The 25,678-nt window shown below is 37.5% G+C and overlaps 2 protein-coding genes and 1 long non-coding RNA gene across 9 annotated transcripts in view; 1 reads left to right on the forward strand and 2 right to left on the reverse strand.

The window, feature by feature from the left end:
* Positions 1–24,049, reverse strand: part of cdr2l (cerebellar degeneration-related protein 2-like) — a 30,489-nt gene extending 6,440 nt beyond the window's left edge. The window contains exons 1-3 of one of the 7 annotated variants that reach the window (XM_087242266.1): positions 23,845–24,049; positions 23,490–23,630; positions 3,875–3,987 (exon numbers count right to left, since the gene is read on the reverse strand). In XM_087242266.1, coding sequence (XP_087098392.1) covers positions 3,875–3,987; positions 23,490–23,568 — 192 coding nt within the window. In that variant the 5' untranslated portion in view covers positions 23,569–23,630; positions 23,845–24,049. Of the gene's footprint in view, positions 1–3,874; positions 3,988–23,489 lie in introns of all 7 variants that reach the window. The other 6 variants (XM_087242267.1, XM_087242265.1, XM_087242264.1 and 3 more) reach the window with 6 other exon arrangements.
* LOC147846122 (uncharacterized) overlaps positions 1–25,678 on the reverse strand; it is a 418,287-nt gene that overhangs the window by 343,171 nt on the left and 49,438 nt on the right. The window lies entirely within an intron of this gene.
* Positions 4,108–8,350, forward strand: LOC141381337 (uncharacterized). The gene is made up of 3 exons (XR_015481530.1): positions 4,108–5,945; positions 6,083–7,527; positions 7,568–8,350. It is a non-coding gene; the product is annotated as an uncharacterized LOC141381337 (long non-coding RNA).

A 25,678-nucleotide genomic window follows, 5' to 3' on the forward strand; every position in this document is an offset into this window, starting at 1 on the left:
TATTAGCCCTAAAATTATTAGTCTACAGAACAAACCATCATTATACAATAACTTGCCTAATTTAACCCGCACCTGCCTAGTTAACCTAATTAACCTAGGTAAACCTTTAAATGTAACTTTAAGCTGTATAGAAGCGTCTTGAAAAATATCTAGTCAAATAATAATATATATATGGAGGGGGGTTGTCCTAACAATGAAAATATCTATTCCTCAAGAATATCTAGCTTTGTGTTCAACAGAAGACAGAAACTCATACATTTAGAAACCCATAAGTCAAATGTAAAGTAAATAGTGAGAATTTTTACTTTAACGCAGTGGTTCAAGGTTCATTAATGGTCTATTTTAATGTTTCAAATAACTCCTGGGTAAAATAATCCTGCATCATCATTCAGCATAACAGATGTGTCCATGTGAAGACGAACGGCTTGAAGAAAAATGGCAAGGTATAAATAGTTAAAATGAATGATTTAAGTGCTGCAGCGGATCCTTAAATAGAGTCTTTTAATGAGTCGTCAAATGACTCGCTCTAAACCTGCCTGAAGGCGGCATGGTGGCTCAGTGGTTATCACTGCCGCCTCACAGCAAGAAGGTCGTGGTTTGAGTCCCGGTTGGGCCAGTTGGCGGTTTTGTGTGGAGTTTGCATGTTCTCCCCGTGTTGGCGTGGGTTTCCCCCACAGTCCAAACACATTCGCTATAGGAGAATTGGATGAACCAAATTGGCCGTAGTGTATGAGTGTGTGTGAATGAGTGTGTACGGGTGTTTCCCAGTACTGGGTTATAGCTGGAAGGGCATCCGCTTTGTAAAACATAAAGTTGGAATAGTTGGCGGTTCATACCGCTGTGGCAGCCCCTGATGAATAAAGGGATTAAGCAGGAGGAAAAAAATGAATGAACAAATTAATTAATATTTTAAATGATAAACAAAAATCCTTAATATTCATGATTTGGACAAGAAACAGATAAATTCTCTGCTTTTTAATGTCTGGAATAGACCTCTTGAAGTTCCAGGATATTTCTGGAATGTCGTTTGTGATATCCTGTATGATATGTAAACTCAGGGTTCAACTCAAAGTTAAATTTAAGACTTTAAGACCTTTGTAAGACCATTATAAATACAATTTTAGAGACTTATAGAGGACTAAATGCCATTTTTTCGAACATCACAGTAGGAAAACATTTTCATTTGCCCCATCAAAAATTATTATTCGTTTATACATTTAATAATACAATAATACTAATTTAATAATATATATATATATATATATATATATATATATATATATATATATATATATATATATATATATATATATATATATATATATATAAAGGTCAGGTCATTATCCTCAGCAGTATATAAATGGAGAACGCTTAGACAAATGTTACTGTACGGAAAGCAATTAAAACAGTATGGTTTTCAATAAAAAGATTTATTGAGATTGTTGGTGATTGTATAAGAGTTAATGGCCAGATTGGGCAGCTATACAAGAACAAAGGAAAATTAAGACCTGTTTAAAATAGATTTCAGACCTGCAACACAATATTTCAGTACATTTAAAGTCCTAAAATTTAGCTTTAGAGATATAAGTCCTTTTAAAACCCATCGGACACCCTGAAATTGTATGTGAACTGCAAGAAAGCTGTAGAGAAGTCATCTGAAAAGTCTTGAGAGTTGGTTAATCTCTTGTGAAATGTGGTTCTGTGTTCGACATCACACTCAATGTTCCTTCAATAATCTTAAGACCATAAACCCTTTTACATCTCATGTTTCTGTGTCGGAATTCATCCTGCTGCAGTCGAAACATAACAGCATTACCGCTCTGAAATATGTGGATGTTGTGCAATGTGTACAGAATGAGGCCACATAGAGCAGAAACAGCAGGCTATTGTTCTCGGAGATGTGATGGAGTCTTTGTTCAGTGGATCTGGCACACAGACAGGCCACGCTCCGCATGTGCTCAGCTAACGGTCTCATTACAAACACGCATTAGCATCATGCTGACGTGTAATTGGCTAATCGTCGGGAGACCAGCACTGACTGGAGATCAGGAAACATCACTCTTCTCTCAGACGTGCTGATCAGAATCTGTGTTAATCTGGAGTTTAGACTGAGGAAACACTTGATCATTCTTCATAGAACAGACATGATTATGGGTTAAAGCAAAAAGAGCTCATAACTTAAAAGAATAATAAAAAAACACAAGTATAATTCAGCTTAATTGTTTTATCTTCCAATAGTGCTGTCCTAGCACAGGATAGTTCAAGGTGTTTAACAGCAGATGGTGCTCTAGGCTAAATTTTAATAGCAGATGGTGCTCTAGGCTAGCTTTTAGCTCTAGGCTAGTTTTGAACAGCAGATGGCGCTAAAGGCTAGTTTTTAAATCAGCAGATAGCACTCTGGGCTAGTTTTTTAACTCAGCAGACGGCGCTTTGGGCTAGTTTTGAACAGCAGATGGTGCTCTAGGCTAGTTTTACCAGCAGATAGCGCTCTAGGCTAGTTTTAAACAGCAGATGGCGCTCTAGGCTAGTTTTAAACAGCAGACGGTGCTCTAGGCTAGTTTTGAACAGCAGATGGCGCTTTAGGCTAGTTTTGAACAGCAGATGGCGCTCTAGGCTAGTTTTGAACAGCAGATGGCGCTTTAGGCTAGTTTTACCAGCAGATGGTGCTCTGAGCTAGTTTTGAACAGCAGATGGCGCTCTAGCCTAGTTTTGAACAGCAGATGGCACTGTAGGCTAGTTTTGAACAGCAGACGGCACTCTAGCCTAGTTTTGAACAGCAGATGGCGCTCTAGGCAAGTGTTTGGATAGTTTTTATCAGCAGACGATGCTCTAGGCTAGTGTTTGGATAGTTTTTAATCAGCAGACGATGCTCTAGGCTAATGTTTGGACAGTTTTTAATCAGCAGACGATGCTCTAGGCTAGTGTTTGGACAGTTTTTAATCAACAGAGGGTGCTCTAGGCTAGTGTTTGGATAGTTTTTAATCAGCAGACGATGCTCTAGGCTAGTGTTTGGATAGTTTTTAATCAGCAGACGATGCTCTAGGCTAGTGTTTGGATAGTTTTTAATCAACAGAGGGTGCTCTAGGCTAGTGTTTGGATAGTTTTTAATCAGCAGACGATGCTCTAGGCTAGTGTTTGGATAGTTTTTAATCAGCAGACGATGCTCTAGGCTAGTGTTTGGATAGTTTTTAATCAACAGAGGGTGCTCTAGGCTAGTGTTTGGATAGTTTTTAATCAGCAGACGATGCTCTAGGCTAGTGTTTGGATAGTTTTTAATCAGCAGACGATGCTCTAGGCTAGTGTTTGGATAGTTTTTAATCAACAGAGGGTGCTCTAGGCTAGTGTTTGGATAGTTTTTAATCAGCAGACGATGCTCTAGGCTAGTGTTTGGATAGTTTTTAATCAGCAGACGATGCTCTAGGCTAGTGTTTGGATAGTTTTTAATCAGCAGACGGTGCTCTAGGCTAGCTAAACAGAAAATGCCACTCCAGGCTAGTTTTTACAGAAAATGGTGCTCTAGGCTGGATTGTAACAGCAGATAGTGCTCTAGGTTAGCTCTAAACATGAATGAGGTCTAAAAAGTTTTGCTACATCTGAAAATCTCCAAGATCAGATTGTTTTCATAGTGTAAACACTTGTGTGGTTGAATGGATTTAATAGATGCAAGAGACCACCACCTCCTCTCCCTCCTACTGACTGAACACGTGAACCAGCTATTCATACATTACTTCATCGCTTCATATCCATAGCTGCCATCTACTCCCTTTTTTATAGGCTTGCTTTCCTGCTCCCTCCTAACAGAAGCGCTTCTTTAAACCCTTTTAAAACTCATGATTCATCTCCAGTCTAGAATTGAACACGTGCTGCTCTGTACCTCGATTTCCTGCACCTGCTCTTCATTGTTGATGTACATCTGCTGCAGCGAGTCCTCCAGCTCCTTATTGCGCTCCAGCAGGGTTTTGCCCAGCTCGGCTGCCAGGTGCAGATCTAGGACAAAAAGCAATACAGTATCAGAGTATTATTATCCTTATTATTTTGCATCATAATTGTTTCAGCATATGGGAAAGCAAGCCCTGGTTGCTATAGTTACCCACTGATTCCGAACACAATCAAAGAGAATCCACAAAAATGTTGGAGAGCAGTTTTAGACGCAGCAGACATAAGACTAGGAGCAATTCAAAGACAAGATAACAGAGATGCGTATAGATTGTTTTCAATTATTACTAGGTTTGGGCAGTTATAGAGATACTCCAATGTAAACACTGGTATGGATTCAGGGCTGTTCACAACCAGCATGATAACTAGAAATATAAATACAATGCATTTATGTGCATCCACACAGACGAACCATAACAGTCTGTTTATTTATTTCTAGTTTATACTTTTCATTCAGCCTTGTGACCAGCAGATGTCCTCAGTGTGCTACTAGCGCATCTGACCAATAAATAATTTTGGTACAAAGGTGTTAATCTAATCAAACCAATTTAGCAAATTGTGATGTAGTGTAAAACGACAAACAACTTTCCTCTGCATTCTCGTTAGAAGAAACAAAGATGCTAAAATGAGCACTGGATACCTGAGGAACTTCTATTTTGTCTTGCATAAAAAGTCCATGTGTTTTTATTATTATTTCCCGTGGTATAACTAATTGTTTTCTGGGGTCCGTTCTTCGTACCTCGCTTAAATGATCTAAGATTATTTGACAGATCCCGGATCTTTTAATCTTGATAACTGATCTCTCGCTAATTTGGTTCTTCAAACGAGTTCGCGAATCAGATTAGAATGTCTGGATGAACTGATCTGAGATCACTGCGTGTGTTGTGAAGGACAGATCTATCGATCCTCGAAATCATGATCGGCAATGCAACGATTGGCTGACGGCACAGCAGCGTAATGACATCATCTGATTAATATTCAATTATCCATGTGAGCAAAATTACATCAAATTAGCAGTAAACGGCTTGTTAAATATGACACGCAATAACCTTCCACATTTGTTGTGAGCTGCAGGCTTTACTCTTTCATGTGTCGAGTATTCATTATGTATTTCAATGTAAATCAATGTATTTAGTTCTACATTTAGAAAAGATTTTCTTTATTATAGTAGCCGTTTTTTAATCTGTGTAAAGAATAACTGGTTGTTTACAAAAGCATTTTCATATTGGTAAAGGCGTCTGCAACTTTTGTGAAGCATCAAATCACCGGCATATTAACAAAACATGTTTATGGCTGCATAAATGTATTATTGCTTAAAAAAAAAAAAGTCACATATTCTGCATTCCTATTATACACAATTTTTACTAAAGCGATCAAAAAAGTTCATATCAATAAGTTTTCTCTTTGCACCAGCAGGTGGCAGTCTTTGTACTTTCATTTCGAGGGTGCAGATTGCATACGTTTTATTAATATATAACTTATTTTTATAATAATTATAACTTTATATATATGGTTAAAAATATGTACCACTTTTCCAAGTGTATATAACTACTACTGTAAGAAAATATCAGAATTCGGTACATACTTTCTCTATTATCTTTGCTTGAACTGAGCCGATCTAATCCTGTTTATATGAATTGAACCTGCTCCCGATCAGGTTTGACCTAGCAGAACTGTTGCTATGACAACAACTCTCGGATCAGCTTTGAAGAACAAAGCGATCCTGGATTGTCCCAAATCGTCAATATCCAAATCCAGCTAACTGAGTAATCCACGTACGAAGAACGAACCCCTGGACACTGGACTTGCTGTTTTTGAATGTGCTTGAATATTGAGGATATTTTTTATTTGAGGCTGACTGATTAGTACAGGGCAAAAATTGCTCATTTTCAGCAGCAATAATCAGCAAATAACAAAGTATCATTCAAGTTCAGTGGCACTGTTTATGTTTGACTCTCCAATATGGCCGACTGATGATGTGTCATGAAAACACTCTACACACCATTGAGGTAGATTTTTCATGTTTTATTTTAACATCACAGAGAGAGAAAGCTCTGATAGATTACTGCTTAAATAAAACCCCAGGATTTTCACATGTGCAGTGTGCACTATTGATTCATGGCGCTCCTCTATTATTTTCTCGCAGCTCCATTTCATAAAAGCAGTGTGTGTTTCTCTGCTGCATCTGGAATTAGAGACTCGAGTGTTCAAGAACCTGAGAAAAGAGGCCAGAGAAAATCCTGCTGCTTAATTCCATCTGAAGGAGGTGATTTTGTTTCTTAATCCCTCATGTTTGCTGATGAACACGAGCCAGAGAGAAGACTGCCAAGACACGACTGAAGAAATAAAAGATGGAGGTGCTGGAAGTGAAGTGAGAGTCGTAAAGACCGAGGGTTTATTTTATAAACGCTGCGTATGCACAAAACAGAGCTGGAAATGTGCGTGTGCTACTCCACAACGAAAATGCTGTGATCTTTAACAAAAACTAACTTGATGAACATATTAAACCAAAATATTGACTCAATTGAACCACTTTAAATCACATATGAGCCAAAATGACAATTTATTCTGTTGTAGGTTTACTTTTAGGAAGGTTTCTATGCAAGTTTTATAAATCAGAGCCCAGAAGAAGGGTTTGACCTTCTGTAACTATTTATTCAGAACCAGGGTTTACCTGCATAGTGATGCTCATGCACTGGTTGTGTGTTTAATTACAGTTAATCTTTGCCTTTTTAAATAAGATGATGTTTTACTTGATTACAAAAATAATACAAAATGTTTGTTTTGAGTAGCAAGCAAATATTTCATGATCGAGATACCATTTTGAGCCAGGAAAAACCGTGAGAACCGAATAAAGAGAAGAAATAGGTCAAGAATGTCAGGCGGGAATCAGCCTAAAGTTGACGTCTGGAATTAACAGCATATAGACATGCATTTACAGAAAAATCGCAATGTTACAGGATTTATTTATTTTTCAAAAATTCCAATAGTCAATCCTGGTTTTAATGATAATAAAAAAGTGAAATTGTAATTCTAACCACCAGAATATTTTCTGTGGTTTACCTTGAAACCATGCATGAACCGTGCACCAGACAGACTCGGACAAAGTTACAGTTGCACTAGCAAATAATACCAGAGTATTCATGGTTTCCACTACATTCATTCCCTAAATTCCTAAATTCATCCCGCCACAGCTACATTACAGCATCTCATATAAAAAATTCATTCATTTTTTTTTAATAGCAGGTGATAATCGCACCAAAACATATTAAAAGGTAAGCGAATTATAACAGCACAAACTTTTCTGTAACCGTAGTAGTGCTGTGCGTTATTTGTTTAACCCTTAAAGATTACGTGCTGACTGACTGACGACAGGTGGCTGCTGTATGAGGCTAACAAACACGAAGTAGCTTTCAGTTATGATGAACAGATTTTTATAATTATACTTTATAAATAAAGGTCTATGGCTCTGCATATTATGACTTTATCTTGCTGGAGTTTATAGCCGCTTCACTTTATTTCAGGACGCACTACATAAACGCGCAGCAGCATGTATTTGAGAGCGCACAAGAAGATCTGCAATTGAGCAGGGTATATTTGAGGGCGCACAAGAAGATCTGCAATTGAGCAGGGTATATTTGAGGGCGCACAAGAAGATCTGCAATTGAGCAGGGTATATTTGAGGGCGCACAAGAAGATCTGCAATTGAGCAGGGTATATTTGAGGGCGCACAAGAAGTTTTGTGCACAAGCAGAGGAAATCGGCGCGCAAGCAAAGAGATTCACAGGCTCATATCAATGTAATGTAATGTGTATTTATATAGCGCATCTATTGTGTATTACATGAATGGGATCTTGACTTGTAATACTGCGCTCACGACATTTGTCATTGAAATGACGCTATGGGTAGTTGGTAGATCTCTGTAAAAAAGACCTGCCGCCACGGAACAAATCCTAGCGGAAACACTGAGTGTCTTTATTTTATATTTGTCCTCCAAACCACAAGCGTGACAAAGTTCAAAGGAACTGGATAATAATATTAGGTGGCTATATTTATGTAGGCTAGAAAATAATGATTTTTGTAATATATTAATCCTTTAATTCTTCTTCATTTGTAAAGATATTGCTGTACATCCTGTGTGTATTAAGCAATGTGTAAGCGAGGCGCACAACTAACGCGCTCTGCGCTGGACAATAGACCAGCTTTGATCTGGTCTGTTGAACAGTCTACTTAAGTTCCTCAAAATAGCAATGCATCCCCTTTTTTAGACCAGAACGCCTATGAGCGCACATATGAGCACAAATACATATGCTATTTAAACATCGTGGCGCAAAACGTCAAAACGACGCTTGCGCCAAGCTGAAACTAGCAAACAACAATTGCGTCACATTGCGCTGGGTGTATGATAGGGCCCATAGCGCGATGTTTGTTTGCGATGTTCAACTTTGATAAAATGTTTCCACATCAAATGACACACTTTGCTAACAGCTATGAAAAATTTTTAATGACGCCCCATTCACACGGGGCATCAGCGTCAACGCTTCCCATTCACGTTGAATGGGTGACGTCAGGCGTTGCCGAACTGCATTGTGGATCCGTTGGCGCCGCTTCAGAAGCGTTGCTCCCTGCAAAAGTTGGGACTCACGTCAGCGATTCAGATGCAAATACACCAGCTAGACAGTGGCCTACTGCTGACTGAATTTCATTGGCTGATGCTGCCATGACGATCACTTCAGCCCCAACTTCAGACACGCCTTCAGTCAAGCGTTGACGCTGAAGCCCCGTGTGAATGGGGCGTCACAGTGCTGTGTTTGTGGTGTTGAGGCATTATATGCTTCTATGCCAGCAATTATGTTTCCATCAGAAAGCATCTCCCATGTCTTGTATCCCCAGAACTCGGTGTGATTTGACACAAACACAGATCCCCAGTCAACTCAGATGGTGTTTTAATACCCAGCAGACACAGGGAACATGTTAGCACAGACGCCAGCAGGAAGTGACATTGTGGGAGTTGGTGAAGTATTAAGCTCGCCATCATTGACCCCCCATTACACTTCTATAAACGCAAAGATTTATCATGAGACTTTCCAGTGTCGGTGGCAGTGCACACATGCTATAGTGAGAGAGCACAGAGCAACACACGCATTAATCATATGAAGACGGTTTTTTATACATGCGTGTAGAAACTGATCCCATGAGCCACTGCAGGATGAAGCCAGATAACAAACCACAGCAGTGAGGAAGACGCAATCTTCAATTACAGGTTTTTAAGCTTTTATAAAGCTGCTGCACTAAAATCACATTACATTATTGTATTGATTACTACGATGGATGATTTTAGTCATATTGATTTTATAACTTACTATGACTATTGATTCCTACTCAAATTGTTTCAGTTTACATTTAGCAAGAAAGTGTCTAGTTCAAATGTGTAAAACCTGTGCAAGTGTCAGAGAGATGAAAGAGTATGTTTTCTACAGGTGGTTTGTCAAATCCACTCACCTGTGTGAGACAAACTTAGAATTGCATAATGTTCTGAGGGTGACGCGTGGTTTGGTGGGGGGCGGGGGGCAAGAAGGGGTCTTGGTTTTGCTCACAATGGTTCAGGGGATTGTGGAAGAGATAATATTTAGTTGTCGTTTGAATGATACTAGTGAATCCTCAGTCGGTGTGGGAATGGAAAGATCGTTCCACCAGTCAGGAACAGGGAATGAAAAGGTTCTGGATAGTGCCTCTCTGTGCTAGCTATAAGTTTAAATATTGATTGCGAATATTACATAAAATGGACTTGAAGTGTAAATGCTAGAATTAGTGTGCGATGAGTAGGGCTGCACAATATATTGTTTCAGCATGGGGAATGCATTCTGCGCATGTGCAATAGTCGCAATGCAGGATCTGCAATGTTGAGTCTGGATTACAGCTATTCAGAGCCACAGTTCAGAACACATGAAAATCTAGCATTTCGTCACAGAGTTATAAGGTTTTATCAGACATTTTTGTCAAAATTGAGTTATTGATATATTCTTTTTAAATGACAAATTATTTACATTATTGATTTTTTGTTATAAGTTGTTTACATTAAGACTTTTTATTTAAAAAACAAATTTTGCACACATACTGTTTGCTATATGGAATGCAAAAACTTTGAAGCTCAGTATCTCAAAATGATTCAGAACGCAGAGAGAACCTTATAATTCCAAAGGTGACGATTTGTAAATTTAATAAATATACATTTTGAGTTATTCATACAATGTAGTAGTCTATCCTGGATTTTTACATTCGATTATTCAGCTTCTATAGCTAAATACTGTTAATACTAAAATCGTAAAACATTGTTTATTTCACTTTTATCATTGCTCCATTGTATTTTTCTACACGTGTAACTTGCTTATTATATTTTATGCATGATTCTCTCCAGTACAGAATCATCCTGATGAATCTACCTTAATAAATGCTTTCCAAATAGAGCTATCCAATCTATGTGGTGAAATCGTGTTCATATCGCAATGTCAGATTTATTTAATATTGTGCAGCCCTAGCGTAGAGGATTCTTTAAAACAAAATTTTAAAACTAATAATAATAATATTTTATTTTATAAGAAATTCCACATTCAGTCTATCTTATGTACTTCAGCTACTACAGAAATAGACTTAATATTGCACTTAAGGATGCTTTGGCTTATACTGACTGACAAGTCTAATATTGGGCGCATACCTGTTCACTGAGATTATTACAACTAAAATTTATTATGTATTCTAATTTAGTTTAGCTTGTAGTTTTTTACTGTTTGGTTTGAGTGAGCTATAAAAATTTTTTCCACATAATATTACATTCTCCCCTGGTTTAAAGGATTAAGACAGTTTGTTCACTGGTGCATGTGCACGTGAATGGGTTTAAATGCAGAGCCCAAATTCTTAGGCAACATACTTAAGTTTCCTTCACAAACTAATCATTTAACACTAGTATAACAACAGTAAATACTCAAGTTAAACTTAATTTGGACAACTTGTGCTCTTAAAGTTCACCACCATTATGCTTATGGACAACTTAAATATATACACTTTTATATACTAAACAATTGGGTCAATTCGGGACCAAGTGGGATTTAAGTAGTGCACTTACAAGTAGTGTTGTTACAATACTGGAATTCGATACCAATCGGTACTGGAAATTTGAAAACGTCTATTTCCCGCTAAAATTTAAGCACTGTTGTGCGCACTCTTAAACCCCGTTGATTTGTGCTCAAAAGAAATGACTGTGATTGGCCGTGTAGGTCATCAGTTCCGCTGTTTACTGAGTGTAAACACAGATACAGGGACACTAAAGCGTTTTAAAATCACGTCGATCAGCTGGTTTGTCTATAATCTGACATACAAGCGATCCGCTGATGAATCACGGCTTTGACACGCTACAGTGACCCTGTCTCTGTGGTTACACTCAGTAAACAGCGAAACTGATGACTAGGCCCACACGGAATCTACGGGCGCAGAATTCCGCAGAATTACCGCAGATTTTTTGCCAAATATTAATTCTGTTTATTTACTTGAGTAAATGTGTAAATCTGAATTTATTAAGTTTTCATTCAGTAATTTATTACTTTTTATTTAATATATTAGGGTTTTAGTTATGATACTCCGCTGGATACTCCCAAAATAATTCCGCTGAAATCCGCAGATTTTTACCAAAATTCTCTTCAGAAATAGCAAAAAACGTCCGCAGATTCCGTTTGGCCCTGCTGATGACCTTCACGGCCAATCACAGTCATTTCTGTTGAGCACATGAACTCATTGGCAAATCAGTGGTGTTTAAGAACATGCTCAACCGCGCTCAAATGTTAGATGGTTTGAAAATTTCAGTACCGATAAGTATCAAATTCTAGTATCGTGACAACACTACTTACAAGTATCCTACAACGACATAAATGAAGAGGCATAGTACAGCTCACTCAGATCATTGTGCTAAATTAAAGATTAATTAATATTTTAATCCAGCCCTAATATTTATATAATTACAGCACAGTCTTTGCGATCTTAATAAATCGTGTCAAATTCCTAAACATTTATTTAATAATAAATAAATCCAAACAGTGCTAGCAAACGTTTAAGTGACATTTTTCATATAAAGCGCTTGGTAAGTGTTAATATTAGGCCTTTATTATTCATTCAAGGAAAATAACTTCTAATATTATCCCAAGCTCAGTTTACAATTATAATTTAAACTGGCAGATGTTAATACAGTAGTGAGCACAGCACATCTTCACTTCATTACTGTGATATTCATATTTGTCTCACGTCAGAACTGTGAAGTTACTCATAATACCAGCAGAAGCTAACATACAGCACAGTGAGGGACATTTTTAGCAGGAGCTTTGAAAACAAGGTCAGCTGTGATCTCTGAGGGCCTAGATCCCAATTAAGAATTTCCATTAATGAACTTCTTCAATGAGGATGTGCTCTTTTGAAAAGCTAACACGCTAACTTGCACGTAGCCAGGAAGGACTAAACACATGGACACATCACTCGCCCGAGGCTGTAGGGCACATATAGGTCTCGTGTGCACTGAACATTTCTGCATGTGTGGCTTCAAATCAAGACCGGACGTATGAACAAGCAAACCAAGAACAAGAGCAAAGCCATTTAAACTGAGAATAAGCCTACAATTCTAATGACAAAAGTTGGTTTGTGTTTTTCATGTTTGCTAAATCTGATATGGTTGAGTAATATCACAGAAGGAGGATTGCCATCAAAGCATAAAAACAGAAACAAAGAGAAAATAAGCTCTTATTTTTAAGTATCGTTAACATATAATCAGTACGAGTTACATGCCAGAGTTGAATGGCTACATAGAGGTTCGAATCCCGTAAAGGAGACTTATGATGCCCTTTTTATAAGATGTAAAAAGTGTCTCTGATAACCCTGGAGTGTGTATGTGAAGTTGTAGCTCAAAATATTCCACAAATAATTGTTTATAACTCTTTTAAACTGCCCCTTTTAGGCTTTGATCCTAATTGTGTCATTTTGGTGACTTGTCGCTTTAAATTCAAATGAGATTGTGCTCTTTTTCAAAAGAGGGCGGAGCTACTAATGCATAAACATCAGCATAGAGGCACATCAGCATGCGTTCTGAATGATTTTGAGATTTTTAGCTTAAGTTTTTGCATTCCATCGCACAGTATGTGTGTAAAATTTGTTTTTTAAAATAAAAAGTCTTAAAATGTAAACAACTTATAAAAAAACATCCCATAATGTAAATAAGTTGTCATTTAATAGAAAAATGTCAATAACTCAATTTTGCCAAAAAATAAAAATGTCACATTGAGAACCTTATAATTCTAAGGTGAGGAAATATCTTGTATCTTGAAGAATATCTACTAAAATATTATGTACTGTCATCATGGCAAAGATAAAAGAAATCAGTTATTAGAAATGAGATATTAAAACTATAGAAGTGCCTTTCAGTTAAAGCAATAGTATGCTAAAAAATAATGTTTAAATGTTATATTTCTAATGGTTAAATGACAAATGTTTGCAGGGCTAATCAGTTATTCCATTAAACAGCAGTTTTTTTAGTTATCCCATAGTTACCATCAATAAGGTCTAAAAATATGGATCATTTTGCCACTTACCACGACGTGTTTTTTTTTTTTTAGGTCAGAGGAATTCATGTATATGTTGCGATGTCAGTTCGATGCGTGCATCGCAATAGGAAGCTATTCTTGTTGACATGAGTAAAAACATAGACTGAACTTGAGGCCGGGTGACCTGGTCCGATAAACTCACTGCAAAGACAGCGTGACCGTCTCTCACGGAACCGCTGATGGCGAGCGGGACCACAGTATAAACTTGCACATCTTCCTCGCACACTCTAACCGAAAGCGGGAGACACGTCTCTATAGCAACCCCTCGCGACACAACCTCTTCAATGCGGCGCCTTGCGGTATTTGCAAACAAGATACATGGATCATATTTATTATCACTTGGCAGTAACGAAGGAACGCCACCAAATGTAGCGAAGTAACAGTAATGATTTGTCTCGAATAATTTACTTGAGTAAAAGTACAAATATTTAAATGTGATCAAAAAGTACTCGTTACCTAATAATTTTACTCAAATAAATGTAACGAAGTAAATGTAACTCGATACTACCCACCTCTGAGCACTATAAAGAGTTACAGCACAACTAGTATATTCTATGTAGCACTTTATAGACATCGATTTATATTTTTACTTATAACCGCATTACGTTAGCACCCCTACCCAATCAGACCGCTACAACTGGTAGAATGAACCATAACAGCTCTCCCTATAGACCTTTTTCATGGCTGCTGCATGGTGGGCGCCATAGCGACCAGCGTCTTCGGTAGAATGCTAAAAACTTCCGTTTACAGTGTGTACAACTGGTAATTTGCGCTTCGAAAATGTGGTTCAAGCGTGTCAGAAATACGATAAAAACGTTCTCCTAGTTCACGTGTCTTCCGTCAGAAATGCAGTGTTGTGTGTGCGCGTTCCTGGCCTGTCAGCTGTAAGCTCTGTGGCTCTTTAACACACACAGAGAGAGAGAGAGAGAGAGCGCGAGCAAACCAGAGTACTGGCATGAAACTTGACAGGTATGAAAGTCGTGCAATTTACAAAAATGAGCAATAAAAGTCTGTTATTGATCCTCTGCTGGCTGATTTGCTGTTCATTCTAATCGCGAGCCGTTTGTGTTTTATTTCGTGTGTTGTTTTTACCACGGTTTGTGTTTTTCTGTCATTTCGAAATGACACTAGCCTATATTTTCACTTTGAAAATTTTATTTGAAATAAAGAGAAAATGTTGACTTTAGCGATGACGAGGCTTCATTTAAACTGCTGAAGATGCCGTCTGACAACGAGGGGAAAACGCCTCACAGCAGCTGTTTTCCATCCCATTAAATCGCATTTCTTTTTTTTTTTCTTTTTTTTTTATTAGAATATGCAAAAATCATACAAATGCAAGAAAACGTCAACAAATAACAAATACAAAGCAACGAAACAAAAACAACAACAATATAGTCATGTACTGGTATGTGCGTGAGTGTGTGCGTGTGAGTGTGTGTATGCATGTAAAGGTAACTTGGTGGACAGGTCAGAGTACATACATAAGGAACAATAACAGTCAATAAATGAAGCAAGTGTCACATATATAGATAAAACATATAGAAAGAAACCAGTCAGAGGTAGGGAGTAACAACAATGCTTATTAATGTATGATAGTAAAAATGAGAGTAAAAAGAAAGAAAGGACAACAGTAATAAATGACAACAATAATAATAATAAATCACAAGTGCAACACAAACTACTACTACAAAAAGTTACTTATATTACAACTACTACTGCTTCTACTACAGCCACAACCACGACTACTACTACTACAATGTCTACTAATACTGATACTACTACAACGACTACCTCTACTGATACTACTATAGCGTTTGCTACAACTAATACAACAACGTCTACTGCTACTACTACTACTACTGCTACTACCACCACCAAGATGGCATTTCTTTAAATGATCAGTCCAGGAGATGCTGCTGATGGACAACAGTATTAGTTCAAAGAGGATAAAAGCAGGTAAAATAGAGTAAAACTATCGTTTCAAAGCTGTCCAAATGTGACTGTTTACACGCATCAGCTGCCGACCGGAAGTTCTTCGCATTCTCCTTGCGCATACATGCAAAGCATAATGGGTAATTTTGCATTCCAAGAAAAAGGTCTATAGTAAAGGTCATATAATTGTGTTATTTAAGCAATTGCAACTACACAATAGCCTTAAACCTCAGAACTAAACTCAAAATGTCCTTATAGTAACTCATATTTTGCGTATACTGTACTTAATCTGCTACGAAAGCTGATTATTTCCATTTATAGTGTGCTTTGTGTTGTTTGATTGTCTAAATGATGCCGTATATTCTGACCATCTGCATACGGTCCCCTTCAGAGGAGACGGTGGTGTCTGGGTCTTAATAAGATCATCCGGCTAAGCCAAATATTGAATTGTGCCGACTGCAGATCTCGTTTTTATGCCGCAGAGCAGTGGATCCAGGATAAAGCTGTTTGCTGTGGGGTCAGCAGGGTAAATCACTCTTCGGGGTAAAGTGATATAAAGCTGTCCAGCCCTCGAGTAAACATAATCAGACACATCGCCAGCCCACTTCAAAAGCATCACCATGTTATTCGTCAAACGCCACTCGCTGAGCACGGGTGATATTTCACTCTTCCCCGATCTGAGCGAGCTCTTCCTAAAACGCCATTTCCTCTCATAATGGATCGCTTTGACTATGGAGGGAGTCTGAAATGGATCAATAAGGAGTCTCGGAGAGAGATCGTGTGTTAGGCCTCCATTAGGACATTAGCACGAGCGCATGAACAATACTTGGCTAATTTGATTGTGAACAAATAGGCTTGTTATCAGAGGCCCTCCTGTAGCTGGCGGTGCATTTGTGAACCATTACTTACATGCAAACAAAGCATACTGCAGTAGTGGTGCAGGGAACTAAAAGCAGCTGATAAGAAGAGCTTATCATCAACACAGGCTCATTGGAAATACGTGCTTCAGCCTACATTATTGTGAAACCGCAAAAAAAATGTACTTAAACATAAGTTTGACAGCAGTTACTAGGTGAAATTAACACTAGGGGGCAGTATGAGGACCACAAATTGTTCTTTTTCACACTAATGATATTTACCGGGACATATTATTGGCAAATAAAATATTATTTTAATGCAGATCTTTGTACTACATCAAATAAAAACCACAAAACAACTAGACGCTCTCTATCCATCTCCATATAAACAACTTTCGTAAAAAACTAGGCCAGTGCCTTGTAGTATGCTGTACTCATACTAGATGAGGTACACGCAGATAAATCATGCTAAATTGACGCGTAAACATTTACTCGCTTCATTCGCGCATCAAATTCACTGAGCAATAGACGCGGGTTGCATCATGGGCGGGGCTTCTGTCTGCCCGTTGACTGTAGCTTTGTTGCTAAATGGCTAACATGGATTTTATTGAGAGAGTAGCTGTGCTTTAGAAAGGCTGATAAACAGCAACAATTCGTTTGGAGCCCTGTCTGAGTCCACTAGATCCATTCAGAGGTGCACCCAGCCCTGTGGGATCCTCCAGAATCTGTACCTGGATGATGGAAGCTTTCAGTGGTGCTTTTCAGACTGGGCCAAACCTAGTTTGATTAGCTGTTGTCCTGTGTCGGTAAGAGGATTTTCCCCCGGGACACCAATAACAGGTGCTACGTCTCTTTGACGAAAATTACGTGGCTCCCCAGCCAATAATACTTTACAGTTTACAAAAATTATAACCGTCACTAGAAATCAGTTTCCTGCTGAAATTAAAACTCATTTTTTATCTTCATTTTTTTACAACTCAGTTTACAATCAAAAGATGTTTCAACCAATGCACATGTGTGACGATGTGGATGTACTTGAATTGTGACACCAATAAAGTGCAAACAACTTACTTTTCTATGGTAACCTCAAAGGCGTAAATTCAAACAATCTTCATGAGTGGTGATGGTGAAAAGAAAAATCTATCGTCCTTTCTTCACATGCTCAACATGTGATGCTTCATACTTGTTTATTTTTGAGTTGTGCTGTTATTTTTGACATATAGGGATGCTCTGATCGATTAGCATCGGCCGATAATCACATTAAATGACTCGATCGGCTGATCTGGCCGATATCATGAACCAATCACAAATGTTTGTTTGTGCATTTACAAGCGGAGCAAGATGCATGTGTGCACCTGGGTTACACATACAGCAGCTACTGCATGCATTTAGGCCTTTTACATAAAAAACTGAGTTCTGTTTTGGACAATGTTCAAGTTCTCTAAATCCTGGTTGGAAATATTAGATGAATTAAAAAAAATAAATAAATAAATTATATTTTGTTAACATGAATATTTAATATTATATCTTAATAATTATATCGTAATTTACTTATTGCAATAAACAGTAGTTTATAGGCCAAATTTCTTTTAGTTAGTAATGGATTTATAGGTGTGCATTTTATCTTCTTATGCATCAAATATGTGCTGCAAACTTTTTCTTGATTGAGACATGAATTCTTCTTCCATCATTTGCAATTTCCAAATGGCATTGTTAGTACATTTTTTTCTGTTTTATCAATAATGTTCAGCTGTTTTATCTATTATGTACTGCTTCTGACCATGACAAGTCCACAGTAAATGGGTAAAAGAGACATGCTTAAGGCATTGTATGCAGCATCCATCATTTATCCTCTTCAGTGCTTAATTTATGAATTGCGAGGTCCCAGAATAGATCGGGGTAACGGATCCGGCATGTTACCCGAGGATGGAGAGGTGTCGCACACGAAAGTGGATGGCGGAGGGGTGTAGCGGATGAAAGTGAAGACGGTTGGGGAGTCGTGGAAGAAAATGAAAGTGAACAGCGGACGGAAGAGGAGGACGGTTGAGGAGGGGGATCGGTAAAATAAGGATCAAATTTCAGAGATTCCGGATCTGGCGTGTTCCAGCACAAATTAAGCCCTGATTCTCGTAGGTAAGAAGAGATCTCCATTTAAGTGTCATACTTAGGGGGAAAATGTGTTTTATGCATTATGAAGCATCAGAATCGGTACTCGGTATCACCCCATCAATGTGACAAGGAATCAGTACTCCGTATCTGCTGCAAAAATTCTGATCGAAAATGCATTTGCCAAAACAAAAAAATCAGAAATGGCTCTTTGTAACACTTAATTTTGATGGTCCATTTGAGTATTAGTAGACTCTCTGCGTAATATCTGTTGATTCTGCTCCTTCAACAGACATTTAACTGACTAGAAGAAACTTTGCAAGTACATGTCGACTCACACCAACCCTAACCTAGCAGTCTACTTATAATCTAATGAGATTTAGTTGGCATGTAGATGCAATGTCTGTTGAATTCAACAAACGGACCATCAAAATAAAGTGTGACCTGGCTCTTTACTCAAAAAAAGATTCCCAACCCCTGTTGTAGTGGATTGACATGTGAAATGTGCAACTAAATGTATCCAAGCTATTTACTTTGCATTTAACTAAAGTGTAGGTTGAGGCACATACTCAGGATGAACCTGGGCTGCCTATTACAGCAGGACACTAACATTTGAATATATGAATATAAATTTGAATATATGAATATAAATTTGAATATATGCAAAAGGTCGCAAATTTTAGACAATGAAAAAAAGCAAAAGTCACATTTAATCAAGTCATGATATGGATTACAGTCAGCATGTGAATTACAGCGATGTTTGACCTCCTGGTAAAGAAATACAAACTTGTCACAAGACTTTTTTTATTAATGATAAAAGAAACTACGAGAACTACATAGCTATAGAAAGAGTCACGCAGAGGTTATTATAGGTCAGCATTGGCTTGTTATCCTCACAAAACACTGAAAGCTGTACTAGGTTTGATTAACAAATGACATGTAGTTGAATTAAACCATTAACACATTTGGTTCATTGTCACATAAACTATCATTACTGAAAATAATAACTAAAAATACTAAAATCTGGTAACGCTTACGACAGATAAACTGTGTTTATAGTGATAAAGTGATGCAGAGAGTCGTTAATTGTGCATCATGGGCTCATTAGAAAACGTAAGAAGAAAAAAAAATAACATCCTTCCAGCCCTCAGATTTGCTCGATCACTGATTTACTTATTTATGCCTGAGGAAGGTCTGCAGACCAAAACACTGCAAATAATAAATAAGTAATTCACTGATCAAGCAAGTCTGAGTGGTGTGTGTGTGTGACTTTGAGTGCTTTTATAAAGCAAAAATCTACACACCAACATAAAATCAATGCTGGACCATGAGGAAAACAAATGGCAGGACTTCCAGAGAGCAACAGCTTGACTCTTTACTCCCAGCGAGAGCCTCTGTACTCGATCAGCGTTCCCATTTCCACTTCCACCAGATTCCTCAAATAGTCCAAATTCTCCATCCTTGCCATTCCAATCCCACTGCGCAACTTATAACACACACAACGCCTCCCGTCTCATTTAGCTGTGGGTTACCGGCTCATCACTTCTACAGTACAGCTGCAGCAAAACAAAGTGTCCTGAAATTCATAAAAGATCGGTCACAGGCTGTTCTACAGCTCAGCGTTTTGTAGGGATTCAATGCCAGAGGGCAGAGAGAGGGCAATGACATCACTCTAGACACAGAGAGAGAGAGAGAGAGAGAGAGGCCACGTCCACAAGTACAGCTGAAGTCTAAATTATTCGCCCTCCTGTGAATTATTTCAAATATTTCCCAAATGATGTTTAAAAACAGAATTTTTCAGAAAGTCTTATTTGTTTTTTTTTGGCTAGAATTAAAAACATTTTTAAGAGTTCATACTTAGGTGATGATGTATAATAAAGCTTGTTTGGCATGCTGTCCCGGGGAGAGCCCTGAGCTTATGAGATCCTCGAGCCCTGGGCTCCCTCCCATTTGCAGGGTGAGAGGGGAGTTAAGCTTAAGTAGATCTCGATGACTCCCCCCAGCCTATTTGTAGCTAAGTGACGGATACGGATAACTGAGGAGAGGTGTACTTGCTGAGAGCTTGGCTATAGTATAAATTTTGTGAGTTCAATTTACTTACGGTGTGTGTTATTTAGACTGTGGGAGGAAACCGGAGAACCTGGGGAAAACCTACGGGGAGAACAAGTGAAACTCCGCGCAGAAATGTCACCTGGTTTAGTAGGGACTTAAACCAGAGGCATTCTTGCTGTGAGGCAACAGTGCTAATCAGGGTTGGGTGATGATATTGAGAAAAGAAAACTCTGGTTATTTATAGTGAGTTACGAATCATCTGATTGGATAATCGATAATGAGCTGATGCTGGAACAGCTGAACAATCATAGGCACGTGATCTTCTCGAAATTTGTTTATAAATAAACTTCACTTAAATCATTTTAAGGTCAATATTATTAACCCTTTAAGCAATATTAGTGTTGGATTGTCTCCAAAACAAACCACTGTTATACAATGACTTGTCTAATTACCCTAACTTTATCCTAATTACCCTAGTAAGCCTTCAAATGTCATTTTAAGCTGAATACAAGTATCCTGAATAATACCTAGTCAAATTTTATGTGCTGACATCATTGCAAAGAGAAAATAAATCAGTTTTTAAAACTATTATGTTTAGAAATGTGTTGGAAATTGGGGGAAAAATACACAGGGGGGCTTAATTAATTCTAATAATAATTTGTCCACATTAAAAAATGCACAGTATTGCACTGTCAAGAGCATGTTGAATCAACAGGCAGTGATAAAAGCCTTACATCCGTGTCCTAGCGTTGTCAAAAATATTAATATATATCGATACTGAAAAATTTTAAATGATACAATCTTGTTTTGGGTTAGTATGGATACTGGCTTTGCTCTCTCGCACTCAATCTTCTCACCAGCGGGGAGATGAATAATTAATAATAACATTAATAAGATTGTAACAGTTTTGCTTTAATCAGAAAATAAGATGAGATTGCACTACTTTAGTTTTTAAGCATTATGTTGTTTAGCTATTTTTTGCCTTTTTTACTTAATTTGCATACTTTTAAAATGTTGCACAATTCGTTCCCCACGGTATCAGAAATGGTATTGAATATCGATTTTTTTTAAGGTATTGAAGTTGGAAATTTTTTTTAACCGTGGCTGCATAACAACAGCACAAATTACCATGACAATGAAAAACTACCATGACAATGAAATTACATTTAGATCTATTATTGACCTTATTCTTCGCCGACAAGCGGGCGCAGCCATTTGAATCTTTTTGGCTCGAGACCTGTCTCATTCACTTCCATTCATTCATTTTTAGACATTAAAAACGGCTCGTTTCGCTGTTTGATGTTACAAACTGATATTTCCTTATTATATTATTCTACTTGGTCTGTATAGTCATGCAAACTTTTGTTTGTAGAGCAAGTAGTTTGACCGTTTCCTGCCATATAGTATTCCTAGTCATTTCTCCCATAGGCGACTAAATCGGAAGTTCTAAAACAATCGCGAAAACAGGCGCACTTCCGCATTTTAGAATAAGGTCAGTAGCATAAAACATAGTATTTCTGACTTTTTTTTTTTTTATAATTTGAGTAATGAATTACAGTATCACAATACTACTTGATATTTGGTATGGAACGATAACCGGTTTCAAGGTTTACCACGGTTTGAAAAAGTCAAGGTATTAAAACCACAAAAAAATATTTTGGTATACCGTTTCTAAGGTATAAGTAAAGTGTTTTTTAATCTGTTGTAAAGAAAACTGTGTTTTTAAAGCTAATGAAGATAGTTGAAGTTTTGGTTCACAGCAACGGTTTGTTTTAATCATGTAGCCTGACATGTTTACTGTTCCAAAATATTATAAATGTTTTCTAAAATGTAATATATTGCGTTTAACTGGGGGGAAAAAAGGTTTTGTTTTTACTAAGAAATGTAAAAAATAAGTTATTTTACAGCAGTAATCACAATACAGTTAAGTTTTTAAGGTTATCATACCGTCAGAAACGTACACCGAACCATGCCTACTGGATATCATGATAATCCAGCTGCTATAGTATTGTGAGATTAATTAATAGTATCGCGACAACCCTACTATGAATCTCAATAAATACAAGTTTTAACATTCTTCAAAATATCTTCTGAGTTGAACAAAAGAAGAAGAAACTGGTTTGGATCATAAGGAGTAAATGATGACAGAATTTTAATGTTTGGTTGAATTGTGCCAATTGTAGCAATCGCGCTGAGGAAATGCTCGCAACTAAAACAGACAAACCCATGCACCATTACACAAAGCTGTCAATACACTTGGAGGATTCAAGAACACAAAATAAATCTCAAAATAATGCTGTTCTTAATTAAATGTTTCTAGTTAAATGTTTTTAAAAATCCTATATCAAAACACTTTTTCTAGACAAGGCAAAAATATTCTCTTGTTTTCAGAAATAATATAACAAAATGACATGAGTTCTTTTCCTTAAAACAAGCAAAATAATCAAGTTTTTGATTTGCAATAAGAATATTTAGCTTGTTTTAAGAAAAAAACTCACTTATTTCTCACTTTTTATTTCTGAAAATATAGCTATATTTTTAACTTGTCAGAAAATGCTTCTTGATTGATGAATTTCTCGATTTTTGTACTAAAACAAGAAAAAAATGCATCACTAGTCACTCCAGTGTAAATGCCCCACTGAAGCCTTGACACAGTTGATGATGAGGAGATTAAGCCAGAGCCTGCTAATGTTTAGCATCTGGACTGACACACACACACATCAGACAGAGGAAGACGTCATCATTTACAACAATCACAGGCATCCTTTACCTTCAGTTCCTCAATGCATTTACACACACCTGAGTCCAGAAACACAGTGGAAACCATTGTTTGTGCACACTTCCTTTATGCACGGTTTATCATTCGACCACACACACACACACATACACACATACATACATACATACATACACACACACGGCGTGCTTTGTTGTCAAACTGATGCGGTTGTGTGGCGTTTTCTCTCACCTTGCTCCAGGTCTCTCTGGTCGTACCACGGCTCGTCCTCTTCCGTCACAAACTCGTCCATCCTGCCGGCTCGGAGCATCAGTTTGTCGCGGTGCGTTTTTCGTTTTTAACGGCCGCCCGGAAGCTCAGAGATGCGGCGATCTACTAAAGCGATATCAAACATACATGACGTGAGACTGCGTTATATGCGAGTTTACAAGGCGTTCGTGCAGTACACTTACACGGGCACTTCCCTAAAACACACTTTAAACACCTATTTTCACGGTTTTGTGTTTTGTGGATGTCCGTCTGGAGCAGGCTCCGCGCTGAAGCGACCGTTAAATGATGACAGCGCGCGCGCTCACGCTAAACTCACCGCAAAGACACGCTCCGTTATTCGGTGTCTCCGTCATGCCAAAGAGAAATTTCCTGCGAGAAATGAAGGAAATGTCAGTCTTCTGCTGCCATTGGGCTCTGTCACACTGAACCCCTCCCACCGCCGTGCTAAGCGCAGATATCGCTCCTCATCCGAGCTCCCACAACATCCCGTTGCTTTCTCCCTACAGATGAGGATTCCTACTATTGGGAGGGTAGGCTTCTTAAAATTCATAAGCAGGGCTTTCGCGATTGGACGGTTGAAGAGACACGTCAACAAGTACTATTAATATTCACAAACAAGCGTCTGCCATTGGAAGGAATGTCAAGCAACGTGCGCACGACGTAATTAATATTCATGATTTAAAATTTGAAAAATGTATTCGCCACGTTTTGCTGCAAAATTAGAGCGGGATTATATACATAATCATTAATCATCTGCTTTTGTTTTCAAAATTAAGAACGACCTAGAATAATATTAATATTAACAAGAAATTACTCAAATAAGATATATCTTTTTAATAATAAATCAGCTTTTTATTCACAGTTCTGGCTTATTTTGATCTGACATGATTTCCCCCTTTTATATGTGGTGAATTAATTTTTTAATAAATTAAGTTGTAATTAAAGTACATTTTAGTCTTAAAGTCGCAATTTGAGCTTGTTTGTGAATAGGCCCAAGTCAAAATCTTCACTGTTATTTGTTTATTTTACTTTATTACATTTTCTTGACAGGTTTGCTAAAGATAATATGATTTTAGAAGCAGACGCAAATATCTTCTTGTTTTATATTAAAAATAATAATTCATATTCATAAAAAAGTCTTTCGCCACTGGACAGTTAAAGAGAGACGTCAACAAGCCCTATTAATATTCACAAACAAGCGTCCGCCATTGGCAGGAATGTCAAGCAAAGTGCGCACGACGTAATTAATATTCATAAATACATTAAAAATGTATTCGCCACTTTTTGCTCCAAAAAATTAGAGCGAGATTTTATATATGTATATATATTAAGTACGACCTAGAATAATATTTAAATGAACAATAAATTAATCAAATAAGATATATATATTTTAAATTTTAAAAAAGGTTTTCATTCACAGTTCTGGCTAATTTTGATCTGACATATTTTTTTCTCCTTTTATATGTCGTGAATTAAGTTGTAATTAAAGTACAAAATAATCTTAAAGTCCCAATTCCGAGCGAAAAAAAGCTTGCTTTTCATTTGTATTTGTGAATAATCCTAAATTGAACACATCTGTTATTTATTTTACATACCTTGACAGGTTTGCTGAAGAGTGAAATGATTTTAGACGCAAATATCTTCTCGTTTTATACCCTGTGTCATCATAACACTTTCCTCCAACGCGTCACCACTGTATATTAATATTCATAACTCAATTTACCACACAAGACCCTCGCCATAGTAGGAATGGTAATTTCTCCCGCCTCCGCTGAGAGAAACACCGGCACACAATAATCCGTTTGTCCGGGAATCTGAGGGCCGGTTTTTACTCTGAAGAGGGATAATTAGGGGTCTCCATTCAGTGCAGACTGTGGGCTCAATGGAGCGGTAAACTCGTTTATTTCGAGCCGGTTTCCCGCGGGGAGGAAGACAATGGCATGTTTAAGGTGTAATTGTAGAACTGCCTAATAATAGCTCAAAACCAGATAGGACATCATGAAAAGGGAAGTGCTTATTATTTGCGACAATAAAAGACAAATTTAAATGTTGGCCACCCATAATGCAGTGTAAACATTTGAGGAGAAATCTGTTAGAACTTCATGTTAAACTGTGGTCACACGATATACATTGAATTGAATTGAAAAGGA

This window comes from Danio rerio, chromosome 3 (assembly GCF_052040795.2).
Source record: "Danio rerio strain M-AB ecotype USA chromosome 3, GRCz13ab, whole genome shotgun sequence".
NCBI classification, from domain to species: domain Eukaryota; kingdom Metazoa; phylum Chordata; class Actinopteri; order Cypriniformes; family Danionidae; genus Danio; species Danio rerio.